The 24204-nt window shown below is 31.8% G+C and overlaps 2 protein-coding genes across 13 annotated transcripts; one reads left to right on the top strand and one right to left on the bottom strand.

Annotated features, from left to right (window-relative positions):
- The first annotated feature begins 39 nt into the window (after positions 1-39).
- On the top strand, positions 40-17941 carry LOC102592079 (probable inactive leucine-rich repeat receptor-like protein kinase At1g66830). Of its 12 annotated transcripts, none has more exons than XM_015303091.1 (3): positions 10356-10515; positions 12212-12870; positions 16551-17941. In XM_015303091.1, the coding sequence occupies exons 2-3, from the start codon at positions 12845-12847 to the stop codon at positions 17878-17880; spliced, it is 1356 nt and encodes a 451-aa protein (XP_015158577.1). In that variant the 5' UTR covers positions 10356-10515; positions 12212-12844; the 3' UTR covers positions 17881-17941. The 12 variants fall into 12 exon arrangements, 10 of the variants coding, with proteins under 10 accessions (XP_015158578.1, XP_015158577.1, XP_015158575.1 ...); XM_015303089.1 differs by having other exon boundaries at positions 12081-12870; XM_015303093.1 differs by lacking the exon at positions 16551-17941 and adding an exon at positions 12901-13306 and having other exon boundaries at positions 12212-12258.
- Positions 17942-19307: 1366 nt separating this feature from the next.
- LOC102597377 (peroxidase 60-like) lies at positions 19308-22707 on the bottom strand. Its single transcript, XM_006362585.2, has 5 exons — positions 22489-22707; positions 21253-21432; positions 20392-20551; positions 19578-19744; positions 19308-19541 (listed from the first exon to the last, which is right to left on the bottom strand). The coding sequence occupies exons 1-5, from the start codon at positions 22705-22707 to the stop codon at positions 19308-19310; spliced, it is 960 nt and encodes a 319-aa protein (XP_006362647.2).
- Positions 22708-24204: the final 1497 nt, after the last annotated feature.

Here is a 24204-nt window from a genome sequence, read left to right as displayed (position 1 = left end):
GAGTGCAATGGTGACGACTAAAGGCAACATGTACCCGTATTACACCATTTTGGCGTTGTTTACAAGTATGGATATGTCTAGCAATAATCTTTCTGGAGATATTCCTATAAGTGTAACACGTCTTGCAGGATTAAGATCATTTAATCTTTCCAAAAATAACCTAACTGGTAGGATTCCAAATGACATTGGTGACATGAAAATCTTGGAATCTGTTGATCTTTCAGAAAATCAACTTTACGTCAAATCCACAAGTTTTCGAGTTTGTCTACATTGAGCTACTTGAATCTATCTGATTAACAATTTGTCAGGTATGATACCATTGAGCACTCAACTTCAAAGCTTTGATTCCACGAGTTTTCAAGGAAACAAACTTTGCGGACTTCCACTCTTGATGAACTGCAGTCCGAATGGTAATATTCCGAATCACAAGTATGAAGATGATGAGAGTGACAAAGATGAAGTGGATTGGTTTTACATTTCAATGGCAATAGGTTTTGCACTAAGCTTTTGGGGTGTTTGTGGTTCATTGCTTTTCAAAAGATCATGGAGACATGCTTATTTTCGTTTTCTAGACCGTAGCTGGGAAATGTTGCTTGCAAAGTTACCAGTATGTTGAGAGATATGATTAAGGATATTGCTATCATCAAAAGTTAGTTTGTGTGCTTATATTTCTCATGTTAGCAATCATGTTGTTTCATTTTGTATTCAAATGAATGTTTCTGAAGATGTTCAAACATTGTTGTTTCTTTCATAGTTCCAATTTTCATTTTTCAATCATAGAGTTGTGAGACATATGTTAATTTCTTTATTTATAATTTTTTAAGTACTTCATAAAAAAAGTTGTGTACTATAATTATATAAATAATAAATCAAACAAAAAAAAATCATTTTGAAATTTTTTGACATGACATCATATCGGTCAAAGTTTAATTGAGAATGCCAAAATGGTCTTTATATGCAAACTTCATAGTAACAAAAGCTAGCAAGGCAAAGTTCTCTGATTTGGCTGGACAGAGTACTTCACTTGCTGTCCTTAAATTCCGTGGCGGGGGCGTCAACCCGCCCCACACTCACCCTCGTACAACCGAGCTATTATTCATGATCGAAGGAAGCCTCGAGGTTGGCTTAGTGGACACTACTAAGAAGCTCTATATATATACTCAAACTCTACAAATTGGTGACATGTTTGTGTTTCAAAAAGGACTAGAGCATTACCGGTACAATGGATGATCAGATTCGATTGGGCTAAGTCATTCAAGACTGATGTTGCAACCATTTAGAAGATCAAGGCTGATCCCTCATCCTTTTGATTGTAAACTAGTTTACCGATGGATTGACAACGAATTATCAACAAATATTATTAGCTAGATGCGATTTTGCGATAGATTTGCAACAAAATGGCATAGCTAATTCTCTTCTTTTTTGTTTGTGTAGTGCTTGTCCTTAAATTATTCTCTTTGTCCCAATTATTCTCTCACCCTTGTGTTTTGATCACCTTTCTTGTTTAAATGATCCTCGTCGATACTTTTAGAGACTTGTACTAGTGATATCAGATTTTGTGAAGAGTTGTTTCTATTTTTCGCATATTTTATGAGTTTTATGAAAAATATCATTTTATGACTTATATTGATTCTTAAATGTTAGTTCCGCGTGTGTTCGTACTTCATATTAGAAAAAAGTTTTGAGATTTCGATATTATCAATGTATTAAATCTAAGGCAAGACCTTTGAGTTTCTAGACAATAAAAGAGTCATAAGATGGAAAGGTACAATCCAAAACAGTTCCAATAAGAATCAATCAAATTGCAACCTAATACTCCCTCTATCCCAATCATTTTTTGAGAGTCAAACAATTTAAGTTTGGTCGAGAATTTGCTCATAGAGTCTTCAATTCTTTGAAAATGAAATTTGTATATTTGTGAACTACATAAAAAAAATACTATATAAGAGACAATAATTGATGATTCAAAATATTTAAAAGATATATGAAAAATTTACGGTTAAAGATAAACTTATTTGAATCTCGAAATCTGAAATGTGTCACATAAATTGGGATAGAGGGAGTATATGAAAAGAAGAATAAAAAATACACTCAAGAAAAAGAGTACAACAATATTCAAATTTCAAATGCCAAAGAATCAATGGTCCAATACAAAAAATGAAACAAAAGAAAACTTATACAATAAGCAAATACATTTTAAAAAAATAAACTTTTTCTAATTGAACCCCCCCAAAAATAAATGGCTTCTTATTAACAACCCTACATGATTTCCTCACTTCACCTTGTCCATCAATTAATACTTCAACTCTACCCAATTTAACCATGGCCTCACCAAACTTAGTGTAAAAATCAGGATCATTAACAATATCATCCACAATATTCTTTGTCAATTCATCTAATGCTATTTGTTGATCAATTTGAAGAACTCCATTTCCCTTTTTAATTTCTTGAAAATATGAATTATCTACCAAAGATTGAGTCTTCACGTCAAGAGGATAAGTGTTGTCAAATATTAATGAAATTCTAGGACATATATCCTTTAATTCAGCCAATAGCCATGGGCTCATGGTTGGATCAGGACCACCAGTTTTATTGAAGTTGTATATTCTATCTTTGAAGAGTGAGCAACGAGCAATTCCAACAGTGTGGCCATCTAGAATTGAAAATAAACAAGTAAAACGGTCAATGAAATGAGATGAAAATCGCCAAAGTTCAAATTTCAATAGGTGATTTCTTTCAATCTATCTAAGTTTTGATGGTCAAAGTTATTCAGTAACCATGTTGGTTAATGGTTACGAGGTAGCATGTACTCAGCGTACGGTAGATTCACCAAACAGAGTTATGGATTCAACAGATGTAACATCTCGCAATTTGAAATGACTAGGAAGAAGCTAATAATTGGAAATAGTCATTTTTGGAAAGAATGAAAAATCTGGAAATTTTGTTAAGTTAGAATAAGTTGAGTTTTGGTCAACTTCAAACAGCCATAACTCCTAGATCAGGATGAGTTATGTGTATTTCCAGATATGGTTGGAAAGATCTTGGAATAACCTTTCCAATGCCTCTAAGTTTGCGCGATTCCGAGTTTGTATGAGTAATTTATGCCCTTTGAAATTTGGGTTGTTGGAATAAGGACAATCCAATCCGGATTTTGAAAGGATCGTTTAGTCTTTTCCTTGCCCAATTATTTTATTTCATTTTTGGTGATTAAGTTAGGGTCTAATCAGAATTAGATCAGTTTACGCTTTTACCAAAGCACTCTAGGGCTTGGAGAAAAGTGAAAATAAGAGGAGAAAGGATAAGAGAAGCAAGATTCGTCAAGATCGTCGAGTTTAGCTTGTGGATTTCATTGGGGGTGATCCCTACAAGGTATGTGAGATCGCATAGCGTTGGGTTAGTTCACCCACACGTCCAATTTGATTCAATTTCAGCAAAGTATATTGATTTGAAAGTAAATCCCTTAAATTCTTGATGAAGTTCGTTTGAATCCTTGTGGGTTGTGTTGTTGGAGTTTTCTTGAGATTGATTCACGTTTTTAGTTGTGTTTTCGAGTAGAATCTGATGTTATTTGAGGGTATAAATGATTCTGAGTGTTTGGGGAAAGAACCAAACGAAGAAGGAATTTTCGTCGGGCAAATCTAGGCAGTGCCTCCGCGTCGCGGACTTGTTCCCTAGATTTGGGAAAAAATCATTTCGCATCGCGGAGCGGTCACAGACCGTTCTGCCTCAAAAGTTGTTTTCGAACCAAAAATTGAAATACTTCTCCGCATCGCGAACGCACCTTCAAACAGTGAAATTTTGATATTTTCTCAAGTGTAGCTATCTAAAAACACTCCTAAACATCATGGGATCTTTCCTATCTCAAATCATGATCCTTGAATCCATAATTCAATTCAAGGAAAGTTAGGAGTCAAGTCTAGAATTTAAAGAAGCTAGTCAAGGGAAGTTATAGTCATCAATGTTTTCAAAGATCTTTTACAAACGTTTTAACTTTGTTTTAAGACTTAAAGTTCAAGTTGAGTAAAGAGTAAAGAGTAAAGATTGAAGTTCATTTCTTCAAAGAAGTATATGGGGACTATGTATTCCCAAAGAGTTTAAAAAATGTTTTCACATTTGAGAAAGAAAGGGAACATCGATTTCAAGAGAGCTTTTAAGCTAAGTTTTTTGAGTAATTATCTCAAACCAAAGAAAGAAGTTTTGTTTTTACAAAACATATGAGCTAAGATATTTTGGGAGTAGTATTGAGCACCGATATGGGGACAAGTTTGAGTTCAGATAACTCACGTCTCCATAAACCATGTAGTCATCATGGGTAGTAAAGAATCATACTTTTTAGATGACTCCTTAAGATGCTTTTAGCATAAGCTAATGGATCCACTAAGTTAAGCGTTCTATATGACGGCAAAGTATAGGACAGTTCTGGCAGCATAGGCAAGACGTTGTATCACCACTTAGGCTCATAGTGGTGGTTATCTGTTAGAGAAACTCCCATAGAAACTATATTACTTTACTATATGAGTAAAGTTGAGTTTGTTATTGCATTTTCTTTAACGAACTAAGTTGTTTTTACTGTTTTATAAAGCTTTTCATATATTGCATGTGTTTCATTGCTTTATTTTGAGTTGAGTATTCTGAGTTGAGAAGAGCCAAGGTAAGTGTTTCTTTCAGAATCTTTTCAAGCCTATGTTATGTTTAGCATTCCAACTCGCATACTCATACATTCAATGTACTCATGCCAGTTTGCCTACATCGTTTTATGATGCAGATGCAGGTAACCAAGATTAGCATCTAGCACCTCGTTGATCATGTTCAGCACTCAGATTCAGTTGGTGAACCTCCTTGCATTCCGGAGGACTCTTTTTATCATTTGCTTTCTAGTTTTCAGTTGTTAGGATGATCGGGGTCCTGCCCCGACATCCCTCCTTGTTTTAGAGGCTTCGTAGACAGATAGTTATAGTTCTTTAGTCTTATTCGTTTTAGTTGTATTTGTTTAAAACTTGAGTTGCTATTTTTGGCTAAGATATTTATGAAGTTATTTCATGAGTTATATCTCTTGTGTTTAAGTCTTCCGCTGAGTAAGTTAGTCAGGCCAAGGGTTCGCTTGGGGCCAGCAATGGTTCTCGAGTACCGGCCACGTCCAGGGTGTAGGTTTGAGGCTTGACAACAGAACTCAACATAATTTTGGCATACATGTTTAAAAATTTATTTAATATTATAATTAATTATCTATCTAAAAACACGGTAACCAAAGAAGATTATGGCCTAAAACCCTTAAATTTAAAATCACATGGCTCTACCTTTGGATTTTTAGTAAAATAGTACAGTATATACTCTAGGTGCATGCAACTCGCAAGCTAGTTTGAGTACCATTGTCATAAAAAGAATATGTAGGATAAGATAAAGGTTGACAAATAAAAACGTTACGTTAAACAGGAAAGTATCCAAAGGTGTGCCCTAATATGGGCAACATAATGAAATGTGAACCATAAATCCACCACTTTTCAAATCTTAGTAAAAGTAAAAAAGTGTTAGGTATTTTCTAATTTTACCCGTCTCAAATTCAGTGAATAGAGTTACTTGGTATATTCACCCTGGTGGGAGATAATATGTACATGATAAAATTGTCGAATTGCACACATGCTACTGGACATCATCCCAATAAAATGAAGGATTGATTACCTAGAAGATAAACCATGTCATATTGAGTAAGATTTTTGCTTGCAAAGAGTTTGATGGAATCAGAAACTGAAATTGTAGCAGCAGGAAGATTCACATTTGAAGCTAAGGAAACATCTCCATCCTTTCGTTCTGTTTCTACATCATACCATTTTCCTCCAGCCTATGACATTTTTTAATCAAAACTAACACAAATTAGAATGCATGTATATATATGTCATAAATAATATAATTTCAACGTCTCATCGTATTAAGACCACGAGTTTCAGGAATCTTTAGTGTTGTCTCAACTCCAAGGCCAATCAAATAAGTCATGAAAAAAAAAAACATTACTCTTTAGTTTGACTGGGCATGGAGTTTAAGAAACTAAATGAGATGTTTGAATCTTGTCATCTTAGATTAATGATGTGTGTAGTCCATTTAAATCTCGTGATCTTAAACTAATTGTCATATAAAATATTGAAACTGAAAAACTTGCTAAATATAGAAAGAAAAACTCTTTTTGAGACAGATTAAAAGTGCTACCATTGAAGAAATAGAGAAAATTACTAATTAATCCCGCCCATGTTTTAAATGGATGTTTTACCTAATCCATTTCAAATCTAGTCAAAGGTCTTCGAGCCTTGTTGAGAATTATTGTTTTTTTTTATTTAAAAAAAAGTGGCCCAATCCCTTCTCAACCTAGGTCAAAGGTCTTCTCACTTTTTTTTTGAATATAATTAAGTTCATTACGATTAACAAATTAGCCTCACATCATATCGATAACAATCAAAGGACTTAATTATAGTAGTAACATAGAAAATCTCAAATGATATATGGAAGTAATAATGATGAAATAAAATGAAAAATTTACCAAGACAACAGCATCTCTAGTTGCCATAGAAATAATGTCTGCACAAGAAACTAGGCCTCGACATTCTGCTTCTAAAGCTTCTTTAATAGCATCAATGAGTTCATATCCCCTAACACTTGAATTTGGGACTGCTTTTTTCTCACTGGTGAGTCCATCCAATAGAATTGATGCATCACAACCCTATTCATCATGTACATACAGCAAAAAGATTATTCAATGATAATAGAAAATTGTACCACAAATATTTCATAAAGAGCATTCTTTTTTTTGTCATAATACCAAAATTTTATGGAATTGGTTCATGAGCAAAATAAGAAAAGTCAAAAGGAAATTATCATTAAATAAGAAAATTATTTTACCCTTTATGACATAATTTATAGGCACAAAAATTGAGAAAAAGTATAAAAGTGTCTCTTATCTTTGTGTTCAGACTCAATGTTATCCTTACTTTTTCACGTGGAACATTAATAATCCTTCATACTTATCGTATTGGTGCAGTTTTGGTCCCCCCTCAAACTTGTCTTTACATTTTGAGATCGAAAGGCTCGTTATGTAAGATTTCATGTGCAACAGTACAAATAAAGGTAGATTCTTGATTTGATTAGCTACAATGATGTTTGGACTAAAAAAGATATATAGGATTTAGCCACAGACAAGTTTTATAGCTAAACAACAAAATTTATCGTTACTCTTACTCAACGATCAATTTATGTTAGCTACAAGTGAATTAGTGACGAAGTTCGCATCTAAATTCAGTTTTCTTAATAGAACACTCTTCTTCTCATCTTCCCTCCTAGAGTTCTTGTTTCTACTAAATATAGAGGAAGAACACCAAACATTCCATACTCTAAATTGTGGACAAAATTAATGTTAAAAATAGACGAAAGTTTAAGAGGACCAAAAGTGCATCAATATTACAAACAAAAGGGACAATTATATTAGTGTTCCATGTGAAAAAGGAATAAGAATGATCTATTTTGAGCCTTTTCTCCACAAAAATATCATTATAGGTTTAAAACCATGCATTCCAATATCCTTTCCTTCTTTATTAAATTTCCTTATCGAAAGCCAAAGGTCACTTAAGCTCCATTTGAAAATTTGAATTTCTAAAACTAAAATTATTTACGAAAGCAATCATAAATCTATTCTGCCCAATGAATAGCAGACAAGAGATGGATAGTCTTTTGAGTCATACCACCAAGAGGAAGATCAAGAAAATCTCTACCATCAGACTTCGAATTTGTTTCTTATTTGGAAGTTGACTACACCCCATGGAAGCTCTCTTATGATATGTGATTTTCCACATCGCCACCTGTATTGAACCTCTGATTTTTTGGAAGCAACTCTCTCAGTCTTATAGTAGTTGTCAATATTATTTAAAATACTTATTTAATTTAAGGAAAAAGGTCTGAAATATATCTAAACTTTGACCGAAATTGTTGTAACAATATCGAACTTTGGAAATGACCTTTTATCCCCCTGCACTATTTCATAGTGTATTTTAAAGGTATATATATGCCCACGTGGACATCATAAATATTGCATCATTATAAATAGTAACGTGTCCACATATATACCTTTAAAATACATTATTAAATAGTGCATGAGGTAAAAGGTCCTCCATGTCAAAGTTGAAGTATTTTTCAGACTTTTTTCCCATTAATTTATTTCAAAACATTTGTCATTTTATAAGGTAATTATTTCCCCTTATTTAATTGTTCTTGAAAATAAATATTATTATTGATTATATCCTGAGTTCAAATACATGATTATTAGTTGATGATGTTATGATTATTCAGATACCACTAAGAGTAGCTAGCTTTGTTGAGAGATGAGGATAAGATTTAAAATAAATAAATATAATAACTAATATGGAACAAAAGAAGTAACTATTATTAACCCTTCTTTTTTTCTTTTCCTTCTAATGTGAAAACGTTAAGAAAAGTCCTCTTTTTATCAACTAAACGATTTCATCAATGTGGGCATGGTGGACATGCATGGCCCAAACAGGGACACTTGGTAAAGTTGTAGAGAAGACTTGCTTAATTAATAGTCGTTTTATCATGCGATTTCATCTCATGATATAAAATTATAAGATGAAATTAATATTTAGATATGATGTTGATTTCATCTCATGAAATCTCAAAATCTCCAAAAATCATGATTTGAGATTTTCTAAATACAAAAATTGACTCTCAAGTATTTGTAAAAAAAACCTCACATTTATATCTACAAACCATTTATTTTATATTTAAATAAAATTTATAATTCTTATAGTTACTTTTAAAATATCTCATTTAATGATTATTCTCACCAACATAAAATTTATTATTATTACTTCAAATCAATTCCTACTTTACCATTTATATTCACCCATATTCACTATTTTCTTATCAAATTTATCTAAAGAGTGCACTACAACTTATGTTTATTTTTTTATTATTGAATTAAAGTTTGATCAATAAATATTTTTTTACATTAACTTTGTGATAATGTATTATGCGATTTTATAATTTTTTGTTTATTTGGTAAAATTATATAAAGAATTGGAATAATTTTAATTTTTTTACAACTTATGAGTTTTTTTATGTTTATGAGAAAACATACAATATAAAAAGTTCACAATGTATGCCAAACAACTTCAACTTAATCTCATGATTTCAAACCATGTTTTTATATCGCATGGTCAAATGTGCTCTTAATTGGAGAAAAAAGAGAACTCTTTAAAATGTTCAACTCTAACAAAGTGATGGAGCTAGCTTAAGATTTATGGGGTCACTTCATATCGTCTATATTTATTATAAGAAATTTATTAAATATTTGATTTTAAACTTAATGATTACATTTTCTTGGTTTTAGTTTAAGTGTTTTATTTTACTTTTTAATTTGTTTTAAAAATGAGTGTCTTTCTTTATATTTAATAAGTTTTTCTATCTCAATATTTTACACGACAAATTTACTACAACATATTTAAATAATTACACCCATTTTTAACCTAAGTTCACAAAACGTTATGAAAAGTCCTTTTTTCTTCTAATATGAAAACGTTAAGAAAAGTCATCTTTTATCAACAAGACAACTTTATCATTATGGACATGGTGGACATGATAAAGTTGACTTAATTAATATATACTCCCTCCGTTTCACAAAAAATGACCAGGTTTAACTTGGCACAAAGTTTAAATAAATAAAGAAGACTTTTGAATCTTGTGGTCCTAAATTAAAGTTATGTCAAATATACAAAATTGCCTTTAATCTTGTGGTCTTAAACATGCCACGTGGAAAGCAAAAAGTAAAATATTACCAAAAAAGGAAAGAGGTCATTCTTTTTGAAACTGACTAAAAAGGAAAGGAGGTCATTCTTTGTGAAACGGAGGGAGTATGACTTATGACATGAGAAGTTAAATGTAGTAAACCCCTCACACACCCAAAGAGAGACAGAAGAGACCCACACGCAGTTGCATCACAATATAGCAACTACACAGACTGTAAGGATATGAGTGGTATATACAAGCACCGCATTTTTGCTTCTCATCTTCTTTCTCTTCTCCCTTAGATCCCGCCGGTGAGTTTTCAGATCTGACCGGAAACATGATCTACCCGGAACGGAGGGAGTAAAAAAAAAAAAAAAAAACACTTTAAAGTCAAGCAGTCCACATTTATTTTCAATTATACTATACGGTTATTAATAGCTATTACTCTATATAATAGATGAGAAAAGAGGAGCTTCGGGTCAAGAGGGCATTTCCGTCATTTCCGCTGTACAACATTTATTTTGTTGCGTCTGATTTGGGAGCACAGTCATTTCACACGTGTACTTATTTGCTCTTTCTTTACGGAACTTTCTCACTTCACTTCACCTTCTCTACAGCTTTACTTTTCCTTTTCTTCCTTTCCACTTTTTGGTTTATCATCTTTTTCCCTGTGTTTTCCCTTGGTGTTATGTTGCTCAATTTATATTCGTTGGTTGTACAGTTAACTACCAGGTAAGAGTTTTTTTATGCTATATTCTCAGATTATCAGTGTAATTTATATTTGAGATTGTCTTGGGTTTTAATTTCAATTTTATTTTATTTTTGTTGGATGCTTCTTTCAATGAAAGATTTAACTTGCTTTACCTGATAATTTTAGGTTACCTTTGCTTATAATTTTGAGCTACTTTGGTAATTAGGTCCTCAAACATCTACGAAAACACTCATAAGTTTTTCATTTTGGTGACTGATGGAAATGCAAAATGAAATGAATGAATAGAATAATGAAAATTGTTCTAATCAGTTCCACTCTAGCGTTACTTCAATAAAATAAAAATATTGAATTTTTTTCCCTTCGTGTGCCTCCAAATTAACATTCCTACCTTAAATCATAGTCATGCTTTAAGAATATTTATGCTCCAAATTATTTGTTAAATTCTTTCCAAAATAGGATCTTTGCATATATTCAATTTATGGGTGTTGTGATTCTTTACGATCCCAATTATTTATTAAATTCTCTCTAAAATAGAATCTTTGTGTATATTCAATTTATCGGTGTTGTGATTCTTTACGATGTCTCTGGTGTTGCACTATATATAGATTAGTAAAGTGATCAGAGTATCAATGAATCCTCAACAAACAAGAAATCGTCCTGGCAACGCAACAGAATTTTACAAATTGTTTGCGACTTCACTAACGCCGTGTGTGTTGGATCGTGTGTGTATCCTGGGAGGAGGTTTTCAAACTACAAAAGTTTCCAGTAAGGGACTTGAGTTGGACATTGATTTCTGCTTCTTTTGATATTTCTGTCAATTTCAGCTTCATCTTTTTATCTGTTTTAGTTTTAAGGGGTCGGTTGGTTATGGTTCGTTCGTTCGTTTGTCCATTGGTTGGCTGGTAGAGTTCTGCAGGGTCATTTGGTTGGGAACAAGTTATCCCAAGATTTAGCTATCATGTGATAACTTATTCCACCAGTATATTGAATAACTTATTCCATCACTATGATATAAATGGTGGGAAAAGTTATCTTAAACATGACAACCAAACAAGATACAAATATTTTATCCTATCACTATTTCCGTATCCCATCACTATTTATTTTTATCTCTCACACCAAACGAAACCCTAAAGTATAATGGTCATTTGCTAGACAATTAGTTCGTCCTGTGTTGTGTGTTGAAGAGCTGCAAACCAATTTAGTAATGTATCTCTTGCATCTCTGATTTACACGGACAATTCTAGCTTAAGAAATTATCAACTTTTCTTTATTTTTTATTTTGAATGACTCATATAACTTCAGTATATTTGTTAATGATGCTGTCGGAATGTATTAAATTCAGTGATACAAAAAGGGATGTCGTGAGATACATGAAGAATCTGTTCGACAAAATTTGAAGGTTCACATGCTATTATTTGTCAGCTTGATACTTCTTTGACTTTTCATTATTTGCAGGACAAGATCCATGTTTAGTCCTGAATCTGGTTCATATCTTTAATTTCTTTTTGTTTCATTTGGGTATCACTGCCTGTGACCAAGCTATATTTTTTTAACCCCAATGCATTTATATTTTATCTAGCAGTACACTATGGGAGTGGGATGGAGAGTAAGTTGTTCGGAGGTACTAGGGGGTGGGATGGTCGAACATGCGGATTGAGTGGGTGTGGAGACAATAAACTTGGAATGTTGCCGATAACCATTCTCTTATTTCAGGCTTTGGGTACTGGATTTACACAATTTGCTCAACCAGTATTCCAAAGGTGCATTACCAAAACATTCCTTCAAGTCACCTGGTTCAACAATATTTTGTATTTTTATTGCTTCATCTAATATATTCTTTATTCATGTAGCATACCTCACATTTTTTGCAAGAAAAGAGGCATGAAAATTTATATGAAGTCAATGACTTCATAGCATGCCCTTCTATTTGATACTACTGGTTTGGGTAAAGAATAATACCAAAGATTACCTCCTTGTGTACATCGTTGGCTAAAGTATGTACTTATATCAGATTTATTGGTCGGTATTTCTATGTTCTCTATACATGTAAAAAATAAAGTTGTATCTTAATCCCAATGGGTCATTTCCAAATGTCATTCCAATTGAAAATTAGAAATCCTGTGGTGGCTGCATTTTATATTTCTATTTCTTCATTTTATACATTAAATCTCACTTTTGATCGTTTTACATTTTGTCACTACTAATTTCATCTGTAATACAAATGCACAATAAAACAAATCTATTAACTTTGCTCATGTTGTTTGCCCGGCCATTTTTACTAGTATATACATATAGCAAGAAATTATACTTGCCACACATACTATTCAGTCCAAAATATTACACACCATGAAAGTGTTAGCAATAACACTATGGTTTCTCTTGTTTTTTATTCGTTTGTGTAGGGATTTGTAGAGACAATGAACAACGAGCGTTGGAGAGCTTGAAGAAAGAAGTAGATGATCCCTTGGATATTCCCTCTTCTTGGGTTGTCGGAAAAGATTGTTGTGAATGGGAAGGAGTTGTGTGCAACAATCTAACTCGTTGTGTGATTGAACTACACATAAGTTATCTAAGGATCAATAACCTAGAGTGGTTGTCAAGTCTTTTGAGTCTTGAGAACCTGGAAATGTATCATGTAGATCTCTGCGAAGCAACTAACTGGCTACATGTTATTAACATGCTTCCTTCTTTGGTTGATCTTTCTAGTTCTAGGTTTAATTCACCTATTCCCAAATGGGTTTCAACCTTTCCAATCTTGTTTCTCTTAATTTGAGTGATTGTAATTTTACTGGCCCATTTCCCAGTTAACTTGACTTCTCTCACAACCTTCTAGGCTTTTGAAAACTCTTTCAATTGTCTTTTACCTGAATGGTTTTTTGATTTAAGTAATCTAGAACATCTTAACCTCCGTTCTAGTGGTATTAAAGGTGCAATACCAAATAAGAGTGGAAACATAACAACACTTAAATAGTTCGATCTTTATGATAATAACCTTAACTCCACCATACCAAATTGGCTCTATCGATGCAAAGATCTAGAATCACTTTACCTTAGTGAAAGCCGTCTTGAGGGAGCAGTTTCAAGTCTGATTTCAAATTTGAGCTCAATAACTAATATTGACATATCTGGTAATATGCTTACTGGAAAGTTACCAAATGTAATTGGAATTTTAGGGAAATTAGAATTTCTTTCTCTTTCAAAAAATCAATTTGAGGGACAAGTATCTGAATTATTCAAAGGTAGGAGTAACTTCTTTTCAATGGGATTGGGAGATACGTCTTCATTAATGGAACTGAGACTAGATGGTAATAAACTTACTGGAAATTCAATACTAACAATAAGTTGGAAGGTGTTGTAACAGAAAGTCATTTCAAACATAACTTCAATTTTCATAATCTTTTCGTGAAAGAAGATATTATTCTATTATATATAAGTATATACTTTTCTTTTTAACTCTTTTAAACCCTTATTTTGTAATTCTTAATTTTTCCATTTCATTTTTTAAAATCAACATTTCTTTGCCCTTTTGCAGCGAATAAAGGCAATTTTTTTGGGAATGACTGATAGGATACCTTTTATATTTAGTTACATATCCAAATTTTAACTTTAACTTCAAATCAATCTGATTTCAAATCAAATTCAAATGGGACCTTAATAGTGTTGTGGAATGTGGAGAAGACTTGTTGGAGTCTTCTTGACTTAATACATACAATTTAAGAGGAAGAAGAAAAAAAACTCTTTAAAATCAACAAGTCTTCGAGTCAAACAACCAATAATGAAGCATTCAAACAAGTGATTATTAATTAGTTGATATTATAATTATTTTAAAATTAATAAAATTATCTAGAATTGAGGAAGATATACCTAGAATTTAGATACATGTATTTTTGTTACTAGATACATTGAAATAGGAAGAGAGGCAAGCGAAATGGGGAGGGAGGTGAGTCAGATAATAATTTATCCCAGATACATGCGAACCATACTAGGTACACACTAGATACATGCATTTGTATGTAACTGGTGTGATCCACATGAATCTGGGGTACCCGATACATAGGAGAGTGACGAGCGAGATGGAAGGGAGGCGGGAGAGATTTGTCTATGTATCCTAGATCGATACATGCAAATTCAATTGGATACGATGTATCTAGAATAAATTACGCTTAATTTTGATTGCATGTATCTCGAAAAACATGTATTTGAACATATCTAAATATATCTGGATGCACTAAAATCTTATAGGATTCGCAATATTACATATTAGAATGTATCTGAATAATTAATTCCTAAATTAGTGAAATTTATGTAAGTTTTAAAAAAAATTAATACATATAAAATGAAGATATAGGAAGTAATAACTAGTCAAATTACGAACAAAATTTCCATTCTGACAAGTCAATTGTGCGTGAAAGAAGGACAACTTGGAAACATATGAGAGGGATCGATGTGCTTAGAAACTACGTGGAAAGACTGTACCGTGGATTATTAATGGAATATTTTCATATAGATACAAAAATTGAATTATTTTACTATTAGCATGTCTTTGTCAACATGTCTGCTTCTTCGATAAGAATAATTTGATCATTTAAAGAAGTGGCTAGAAGTAGCTAGGCATTCCTTCGTCGACGTGTTTGCTTCTAGCTGAGGGTAATTGTGGAGTTTCTGTGTTTTTTTTTTTGTTTTAATTTGTTTGTCTTACTTTTCCTTTTTAGTTAGTATATATTTGAAAATTACCTAAAAATATTATAAATCACAACAATTAACAAATTAAAATATTAAAAAGATTGATAAAATTCAAGTGACTCTCGAAATTCTGTCGGTGCCACATAAAAGGTAACTTGAAGTTGAATTCTGAATATTTTTGAGATTTGAAAAGCCTATCTTCAATAAGTTGTTTTTCCAAATTTTCACTCCAAATCACTCACAAAAATTCAAAAACAACTCAATTTATTGTTCATATCCAAACATAACTTCAATTTTCATTTTAAAAAATAATAATATTTTTTTTCCTTTTTGGCAACTTTAAAAAAAAAAATTTCGCATGACATGTTTAAGATTATTAGATTGTCGACTTCAATTTTTATAGCAATTTTTGAACTATGATTTGCTCATTTAGTAAAATAATATAAGTGTTAATTTTTTTTTATATATAATTTTCACAACCTGTAAAATTTTCATGTTATTGACTAAAAGATACAACTTAATTAAGAAATTTGAGTTTCATATCCAAACTTCAACTTTAACTTCAAATCATGATTTCAAATCAAATTCAAATGTGACCTTAATAGTGTTGTGGAATGTGGAGGAGACTTGTTGGAGTCTTCTTGACTTAATTAATTAATACATACAATTATGAGGAAGAAAAAAAAAACTCTTTAAAATCAACAAGTCTTCGAGTCAAACAACCAATAATGAATCATTCAAACATCTGATTATTAATTAGTTGATATTATAATTATTTTAAAAACAATAAAATTATCTAATTAACCTTGTTTATGAAAGAGATTATTATAAAATTATAAAACATGTTGATCCATGGGCTTACGCCTCACCCCGTACTGTATAAAAAGCTCACCTCATGCCCCGCCTTTTAAAACACTGCATTTGTTGTTTATAACTTTTTAAGAAAAGTCCTCTTTTATCAGCAAGACAACTTCATCAACGTGAGCATGCATGCAGTGGCGGATGTATGTTATGAATTATGGGTGCTTAAGCATCTATTGCTTTTTGCAATAAACACTAATATTTGTTTGTAATATCTAATAATTTATTCAAATGTATTATCTAATAATTTATCTAATAATGTATTAACTAAGCACCCACTTTATATAGCAATTCTCAAACTAAAAATAATTGAGCACCCATGAAATAAAATTTCTGGATCCACCATTGCATGCATGGCCCAAACAGGGACAATTGATAAAGTTGTAGAGAAGACTTGTTGACTTAATTAATATATACAATTTCAAAGAAAAAAAAAATATAAGCAAATACTTTTCACTTGCTAGTCTAAAACATTACACACCATGAAAGTGTTAACAATAACACTATGGGTTCTCTTGTTTTTTATTTTGAAAAATACCAAGTTTGTCATTTGTGTAGGGATTTGTAGAGAAAACGAGCAACGAGCATTGGAGACCTTGAAGAAAGAAATACACGATCCATCGGATATTCCATCTTCTTGGATTGTCGGAAAAGATTGTTGTGAATGGGAAGGGGTCGTGTGCAACAATCTATCTCGTCATGTGATTGAACTACATCTAGGTTATGTAACTCGTCATGAAGAGATTGGGCGAGGTATGTTTTTTGATAGGCTCGAGTTTACTTATCCAAGGATAAATAGCCTTGAGTGGCTGCCAAGTCTTTCGAGTCTTGAGAACCTACAGATGGTAAGTGTTGATCTTAGCAAAGTTAATGAATGGCTACAGGTTATTAACATGCTTCCTTCTCTTGTTGATCTTCGTTTATCCAGTTGTAGTCTTCATCATATAACACCTCTACTTGATCATCACAATTTTTCTTCACTCAAATTTCTTGATCTTTCTTTCAATTACAAATTAAGCTCTTCTGTTCCGAAATGGGTTTTCAACCTCCCAAATCTCATTTTTCTTGACCTGAGTTACTGTAATTTTACTAGCCCATTTCCTGATGGTCCAGTTAACTTGACTTCTCTCACAACCTTCAAGGCTTCTGGAAACTTTTTCAATTGTCGTTTACCCAAATGGTTGTTTGATTTTAATAATCTTGAACATCTTGAGCTTTCTAGTAATATGCTTTCTGGAAAGTTACCAAATGTAATTGGAAAGTTAGGGAAATTAGAATACCTTGATCTCTCATATAATCAATTTGAGGGAGATATTCCTATAAGTGTAACACGTCTTGCAGGATTAAGATCATTTAATCTTTCCAAAAATAACCTAACTGGTAGGATTCCAAATGACATTGGTGACATGAAAGTCTTGAAAACTGTTGATCTTTCAGAAAATCAACTTTATGGTCAAATCCCACAAAGCTTTTCGAGTTTGCCCACTTTGAGCTACTTGAATCTATCTGATAACAATTTGTCAGGTATGATACCAGTGAGCACTCAACTTCAAAGCTTTGATTCCACGAGTTTTCAAGGAAACAAACTCTGCGGACTTCCACTCTTGGTGAACTGCAGTTCGGATGGTAATATTCCAAATAACAAGCATGAAGATGATGAGAGTGACAAAGATGAAGTAGATTGGTTTTACATTTCAATGGCTATAGGATTTGCACTAAGCTTTTGGGGTGTTTGTGGTTCATTGTTTTTAAGAGGTCATGGAGACATGCTTATTTTCGTTTGTATGCTTACATTTCTCATGTTAGCAATCATGTTGTTTCATTGTATATTCAAATGAATGTTTCTTAAGATGTTCAAACAATGTTGTTTCTTTCATAGTTCCAATTTTCTTTTTTCAATCACAGAGTTGTGAGACATATGTTAATTTCTTTATTTATAATTTTTTAAGTACTTCATATAAAAAGTTCTGTACTATAACTATATAAATAATACATCAAACTAAAAAAAATATCATTTTGAAATTTTTTGACATGACATCATATCGGTCAAAGTTTAATTGAGAACGCCAAAATGGTCCAAATCAACTTATTGATCCATCTAATAAACTTAAGCGAGTTGGGCCGATCATGTCTTTATATGCAAACTTCAAAGTAACAAAAGCTAGCAAGGCAAAGTTCTCTCCTTTGGCTGGACAGAGTACTTCACTTGCTGTCCTTAAATTCCGTGGCGGGCGCGCCAACCCGCCCCACACTCACCCTTGTGCAACCAAGCTATTATTCATGATCGAAGGAAGCCTCGAGGTTGACTTAGTGGACACTACTAAGAAGCTCTATATATATACTCAAACTCTACAAATTGGTGACATGTTTGTGTTTCAAAAAGAACTAGTGCATTATCGGTACAATGGATGATCAGATTCGGGCTAAGTCATTCAAGACTGATGTTGCAACCATTCATAAGATCAAGGCTGATCTCTCATCCTTTTGATCGTAATCCAGTTTAACGATGGATTAACAACGAATTATCAACAAATATTTTTAGCTAGATGCGATTTAGCAATAGATTTGCAATAAAATGGCATACCTAATTCTCTTCTTTTTTGTGTGTAGTGCTTGTCCATAAATTATTCTAGCTAGTGGTATTAAATTACTCTCTTTTGTCTCAATTTATGCGACAAATCTGAATTTTGCAATTCTAAATGTTTTCTTTAACCATAACTTTTGCATATATCTTTTTTGAATTATTAAATATTGTGACTTATAGTACTTTTTATGTAGTTTTCATATACGTAAATTTTACTTTTAAGAAATTGAAATTTTCATATCCAAATTCACTATTAAAATTAAAAAAAATTAACTCTCGAAATCCAAATAAAAAAGGTGAGTCATTCTAGGAATTGTCTTGTCTTGGAAAGAGACAACAACTTTGCACAACATATCGCAAGGTGTGTTTGGTATGTGTTCGTTTTTTCATGTTTAAAAAAATATTTTTTCTCAAAATAAGTTTCTTTTGTTTTGAAAAACATTTCTCGTTCACACTTTAAAAACTCCAAAAAAAAAACTTATTTCAATAAGAATAAATCAAATTACAAAAAAGAATAAAAAATACACAAAAGAAAAAGAGTACAACAATACTCAAATTTCAAATGCCAAAGAATCAATTAAGGAAAGGTCCTCTACCCCCCCCCCCCAATACAAAAAATGAAACAAAAAAAAACTTATACAATAAGCAAATAAATTATTAACAAAAAAAATAGACTTTTTTCTAATTGAGCCCTCCAAAAATAAATGGCTTCTTATTAACAACCCTACATGATTTCCTCACTTCTCCTTGACCATCAATTAATACTTCAACTCTACCCAATTTCACCATGGCCTCACCAAACTTAGTGTAAAAATCAGGATCATTAACAATATCATCCACAATATTCTTTGTCAATTCATCCAATGCTATTTGTTGATCAATTTGAAGAACCCCATTTCCCTTTTTAATTTCTTGAAATTATGAATTATCTACCAAAGATGGAGTCTTCACATCAAGAGGATAAGTGTTATCAAATATTAATGAAATTCTAGGACATTTATCCTTTAATTCAGCCAATAGCCATGGGCTCATGCTTGGATCAGGACCACCAGTTTTATTGAAGTTGTATATTCTATCTTTGAAGAGTGAGCAACGAGCAATTCCAACAGTGTGTCCACCTAGAATAAAAAATAAACAAGTAGTTAACGGTCAATGAAATGAGATGAAAATCATCAGAGTTCAAATTTAATTTAGTACGTGATTTCTTTCAAACTGGCTAAGTTTTGATGGTCAAAGTTATTCAGTGACCATGTTTGTTAATGGTTACGAGGTAGCATGTACTCATCATAGGGTAGATTCACCTAACAGAGTTATGGATACATCAAAACTCAATAAATAATTCTGGGTCGAACTTTGTATTTGTATTTAAAAGTTTATTTAATATTTATAATTAATTTATCTAAAATGCACTAAGCAAAGAAGAGTATGGCTTAAAACTCTAGGTGCACGCAAGCTAGTTTGAGTTCCATTGTCATAAAAAGAAAATCTAGAATAAGATAAAGGTTGTAAAATAAAAACGTTAAAAAGGATAGCATCCAAAGGTATGTCCTAATAGGCAATATAATGAGATGTGAACCATAGATCGACCGTTGCTCAAATCTTACTAAAAGTTTTAAAAAAAAAATGTGTTAGGTAATTTCTTTGATTGTATATTCACCGTGGTGGGAGATAGTATGTACATGATAAATAGTCGAGGACTCGAGGTGCACACATGCTACTGGACATCGTCCCAATAAAATGAAGGATTGTAAAAATGTGAAATTACCTAGAAGATAAACCATGTCATATTGGGTAAGATTTTTGCTTGCAAAGAGTTTGATGGAATCAGAAACTGAAATTGTAGCAGCAGGAAGATTCACATTTGAAGCTAAGGAAACATCTCCATCCCTTCGTCCTGTTTCTACATCATACCATTTTCCTCCAGCCTATGCCATTTTATAATCAAAACTAACACAAATTAGGATGCATGTATTTATATGTCATAAATAATATAATTTAAACATCTCATCGTATTAAGATCACGAGTTTCGGGAATCTTTAGTTTTTTCTTAACTCCAAGACCAATCAAATAAGTCATGAAAAAAATCGTTACTTTTTAGTTTGACTGGGCATGGAGTTTAAGAAATTAAATGAGACGTTTGAATCTTGTCATCTTAGATTAATGATGTGTGTAGTCCATTTAAATCTTGTGATCTTAAACTTGTCATGTAAAATATTGAAACTGAAAAACTTACTAAATATAGAAAGAGATACTCTTTTCGAGACAGATAAAAAGGAAATATATACTATCAAGTATCAATGCTACCATTGAAGAAATAGAGAAAATTACTAATTAATCCCACCCATGTTTTAAACGAATGTTCATTTCAAATCTAGTCGAAGGTCTTCGAGCCTTGTTGAGAACTATAGTTTAAAAAAAGGAAGAAAAAAAGTGACCCCAATTCCTTCTCAACCTAGGTCAAAGGTCTTCTCGTCCTTTTTGGAATAGAATCAAGTTTGTTACGATTAGCAAATCAGCCTCACATCATATCGATAGCGATCAAAGGACTTAGTTATATAGTAGTAACATAGAAAATCTCAAATGATAAATCGAAGTGATAATGATGAAATAAAATGTAAAATTTACCAAGACAACAGCATCTCTAGTTGCCATAGAAATAATGTCAGCACAAGAAACTAGACCTTGACATTCTGCTTCTAAAGCTTCTTTAATAGCATCAATGAGTCCAAATCCCCTAACACTTGAATTTGGGACTGCTTTTCTCTCACTGGTGAGTCCATCCAATAGAATAGATGCATCACAACCCTATTCATCATGTACATATAGCAAAAATATTATTCAATGATAATAGAAAATTGTACCATAAATATTTCATAAAGAACATTCTTTTTTTCATAATACCAAAATTTTATGGAATTGGTTCATGAGCAAAATAAGAAAAGTCAAAAGGAAATTATCATAAAATTTTCATTTTACCCTTTATAACATGATTTTATGGGCACAAAAATATAGAGAAAAGGCTTAAAATAGTGTCCTATTTTTTAGTTTAGACTCTATGTTATCCTTATTTTTTTAAGTGGAACACTAATAATACTTCATGTTTATAGTATTGGCGCAGTTCTGATCCACCCTCAAACTTGTCTTTACTTTTTGAGATCGAAAGGCTCATTATGTAAGATTTCATGTGCAACAGTACAAATAAAGGTAGATTCTTGATTTAATTAGCTATAATGATGTTTGGACTAAAAAAGATAGGATTTAGCAATGGACAAGTTTTATATACCTAAACAACAAAATCTATCGCTACTCTTATTCAACAATCGATTTATGTTAGCTACAAGTGAATTAGTGACGAAGTTCGCAGCTAAATCCAATTTTCTTAATAGAACACTCTTTTTCTCATCTTCTCTTATTGAGTTATTGTTTCTACTAAATATAGAGGAACACATTGAACATTCCATACTCTAAATTGTGGACAAACTAATGTTAAAAATAGACGAAAGTTGCAGAGGACCAAAGGTGCATCAATACTGCAAACATGAGGGACAATTAGTGTTCCACATGAAAAAATAAGAATGACTTTAAGTCTTAACCAAGAATAAAGGTCTATTTTGGGCCTTTTCACCACAAAAATATCATTATATGTTTAAAACCACACATTCCAATATTCTCTCCTTTATTAAAACTTTTGGGTCAAGTTAAATAGCTTCATCACATAAAATGACACGAAAAGAGTAGTGAATATAGTGGTTCGCCTGCATATTCATGGTAAAAAAATTATGTATCCGCCACTGCTACTGAATTTGACACTAAAGATGAAAGAAGTAGAAAATGCAAGAGTTGTATATGTAAGTTTCTTACCTTAACAAAGCAATCATGGAAATGCATACGTAGAAGAGCAGCTGCAATATCCTTTTCCTTCTCTTCAAAATGCCATGTTTCTACAACATTTTGGACAACACCTTCAACATTTGTCTTACCACATTTTCCTTCATAGAATCCAACTCTAAGTTCCCCATAGCATTTTCCACAAAATAACACAAAAAATAACACCACCACAAGAGCCAATGCTTTAGACATTTTAATTTGACAAATATAATGTGGTTGAAAGAGACACTTTTTATCCAATTTATAGTATTTTGCTAAGATAATAATGAAGTATGACATGTAAAATGTGTATGCTTTGCACGACCATTTCTTAGGGATTGTGACAATAACGTGCCATCAAGTTCTTGAAGTTTATTTATATTATACTATAGTCAAAGCATGTGGCTTAAAAATAGTGTTAATTAATAGTATCAAAGATCACAAGAAGATTCATAAGGAGCCAAGATGATACAAAATATGAAAAAGTAACTACACGATGTTGAAGAAATTCAACATCTATTATATTACATAAAACATAATTTTAATCATATAGAAGCAAGATAATTTTATATCTAAAGGTATTTGGATGAGCCCCTCAGCTATACTTAGCTCTGCTCTTGTAGATATACTCCCATGTCAATTACTTGGAAAAAATATATGCAATTTTACACTCCTTTTTTTTATTCTTTTGTCTTATTTTCTTTTTTATTCAAAATTACAATTAGTTATGAAGATCCAATATTAATATTGCATTATAAATAAATAATAACAAAGGTAATAAGTAGTTATTCTTTAATAGAATCTTCTCACATTTACGAACAATCTCTTCACTTTAAATTAGCATTCATTTTCATATCAGAATGAAACAACATTGTTACTATGTGGGGTTGGGTAGATAAAATTATAATTGAAGTCATAATTGATAATTACTTTTTTTTAGTAACTTTTGTCTTTTATTTAATTTTCTCTAGTTTTTTGGTTTCTTTTTCCTTTTCTTTTTGGCGAAATGGTCTGATGGACCCTTGTATTTGTATGCGTTAGTATTCTGGACCTTTCTACTAAATTCCTTGTCAACTAAACTCATAAACTCAATGAAATTCAACATAATAAACCCCTTTGATCATTGACCAAGCTTATGTGGAAACTTAATTGTTGAGTTGGAACAAATGCGTGATTTCACGCATAAAAGAGCGTAACACAAAGATTTAGATAAAAAATAATTAAAAGAAAAATAAAAATACAATAAAAGGACCCAAAAAAAAAAAGATTGAAAATTAATTTTTCACTTCTATCTTCTTTCCCCCACCCCCTTTCCATTTCTTTTTCTCTTTCGTTTTTCCCCATCCAGTCCCCCTTCCCCATAGCTCTTCACTATCTTCTTTTCTCTTATGTTCTTCCTCACTCAGTTCTCCTTCTTCACAGCTCTCCACTTTCTTATTTTCTTTTCTTTTTTACTTTTTCTTCCTTCCCAAATTAGGAACGAAATTATGCTACAATTTGTGAGGGAACAGATCTAATAGTTTTTGTGGATAAAAGTAATTGTTAAATGTTTTTTTATGAGGTGGAGTGGATTGTGTAAAGTTATATATAAATATTAAGATATATTGAGGTATTTTAGTGGTAAATGTTAACATAATGTCGAAAAGTGGTTTATGATATTTAAGTGATGGACGAAGTGGTAAAAAAATTGTGACTGAAAGTTGTGAATGC

The sequence above is a fragment of the Solanum tuberosum genome, unplaced genomic scaffold (genome assembly GCF_000226075.1).
Source record: "Solanum tuberosum cultivar DM 1-3 516 R44 unplaced genomic scaffold, SolTub_3.0 scf00394, whole genome shotgun sequence".
In the NCBI taxonomy this organism is placed as follows: Eukaryota; Viridiplantae; Streptophyta; class Magnoliopsida; order Solanales; family Solanaceae; genus Solanum; species Solanum tuberosum.
This window is presented reverse-complemented; position numbering and strand designations above follow the sequence as displayed.

What these genes read in the sequence shown, in the direction of transcription:
- LOC102592079 (XM_015303091.1), top strand. Translation starts at nt 12,845, where the DNA reads ATGAAAGTGTTAGCAATAACACTATG. An exon ending in GTGTTAGCAATAACACTATG is followed by an intron (nt 12,871 to 16,550) that starts GTTTCTCTTGTT and finishes AATAACACTATG; the next exon opens with GGTTCTCTTGTTTTTTATTT.
- LOC102597377 (XM_006362585.2), bottom strand. Translation starts at nt 22,707, where the DNA reads ATGTCTAAAGCATTGGCTCTTGTGGTGGTGTTATTTTTTGTGTTATTT. An exon ending in CTAGAGATGCTGTTGTCTTG is followed by an intron (nt 20,552 to 21,252) that starts GTAAATTTTACA and finishes AAAATGGCATAG; the next exon opens with GCTGGAGGAAAATGGTATGA. An exon ending in ATAACACTTATCCTCTTGAT is followed by an intron (nt 19,542 to 19,577) that starts GTGAAGACTCCA and finishes AATTCATAATTT; the next exon opens with CAAGAAATTAAAAAGGGAAA.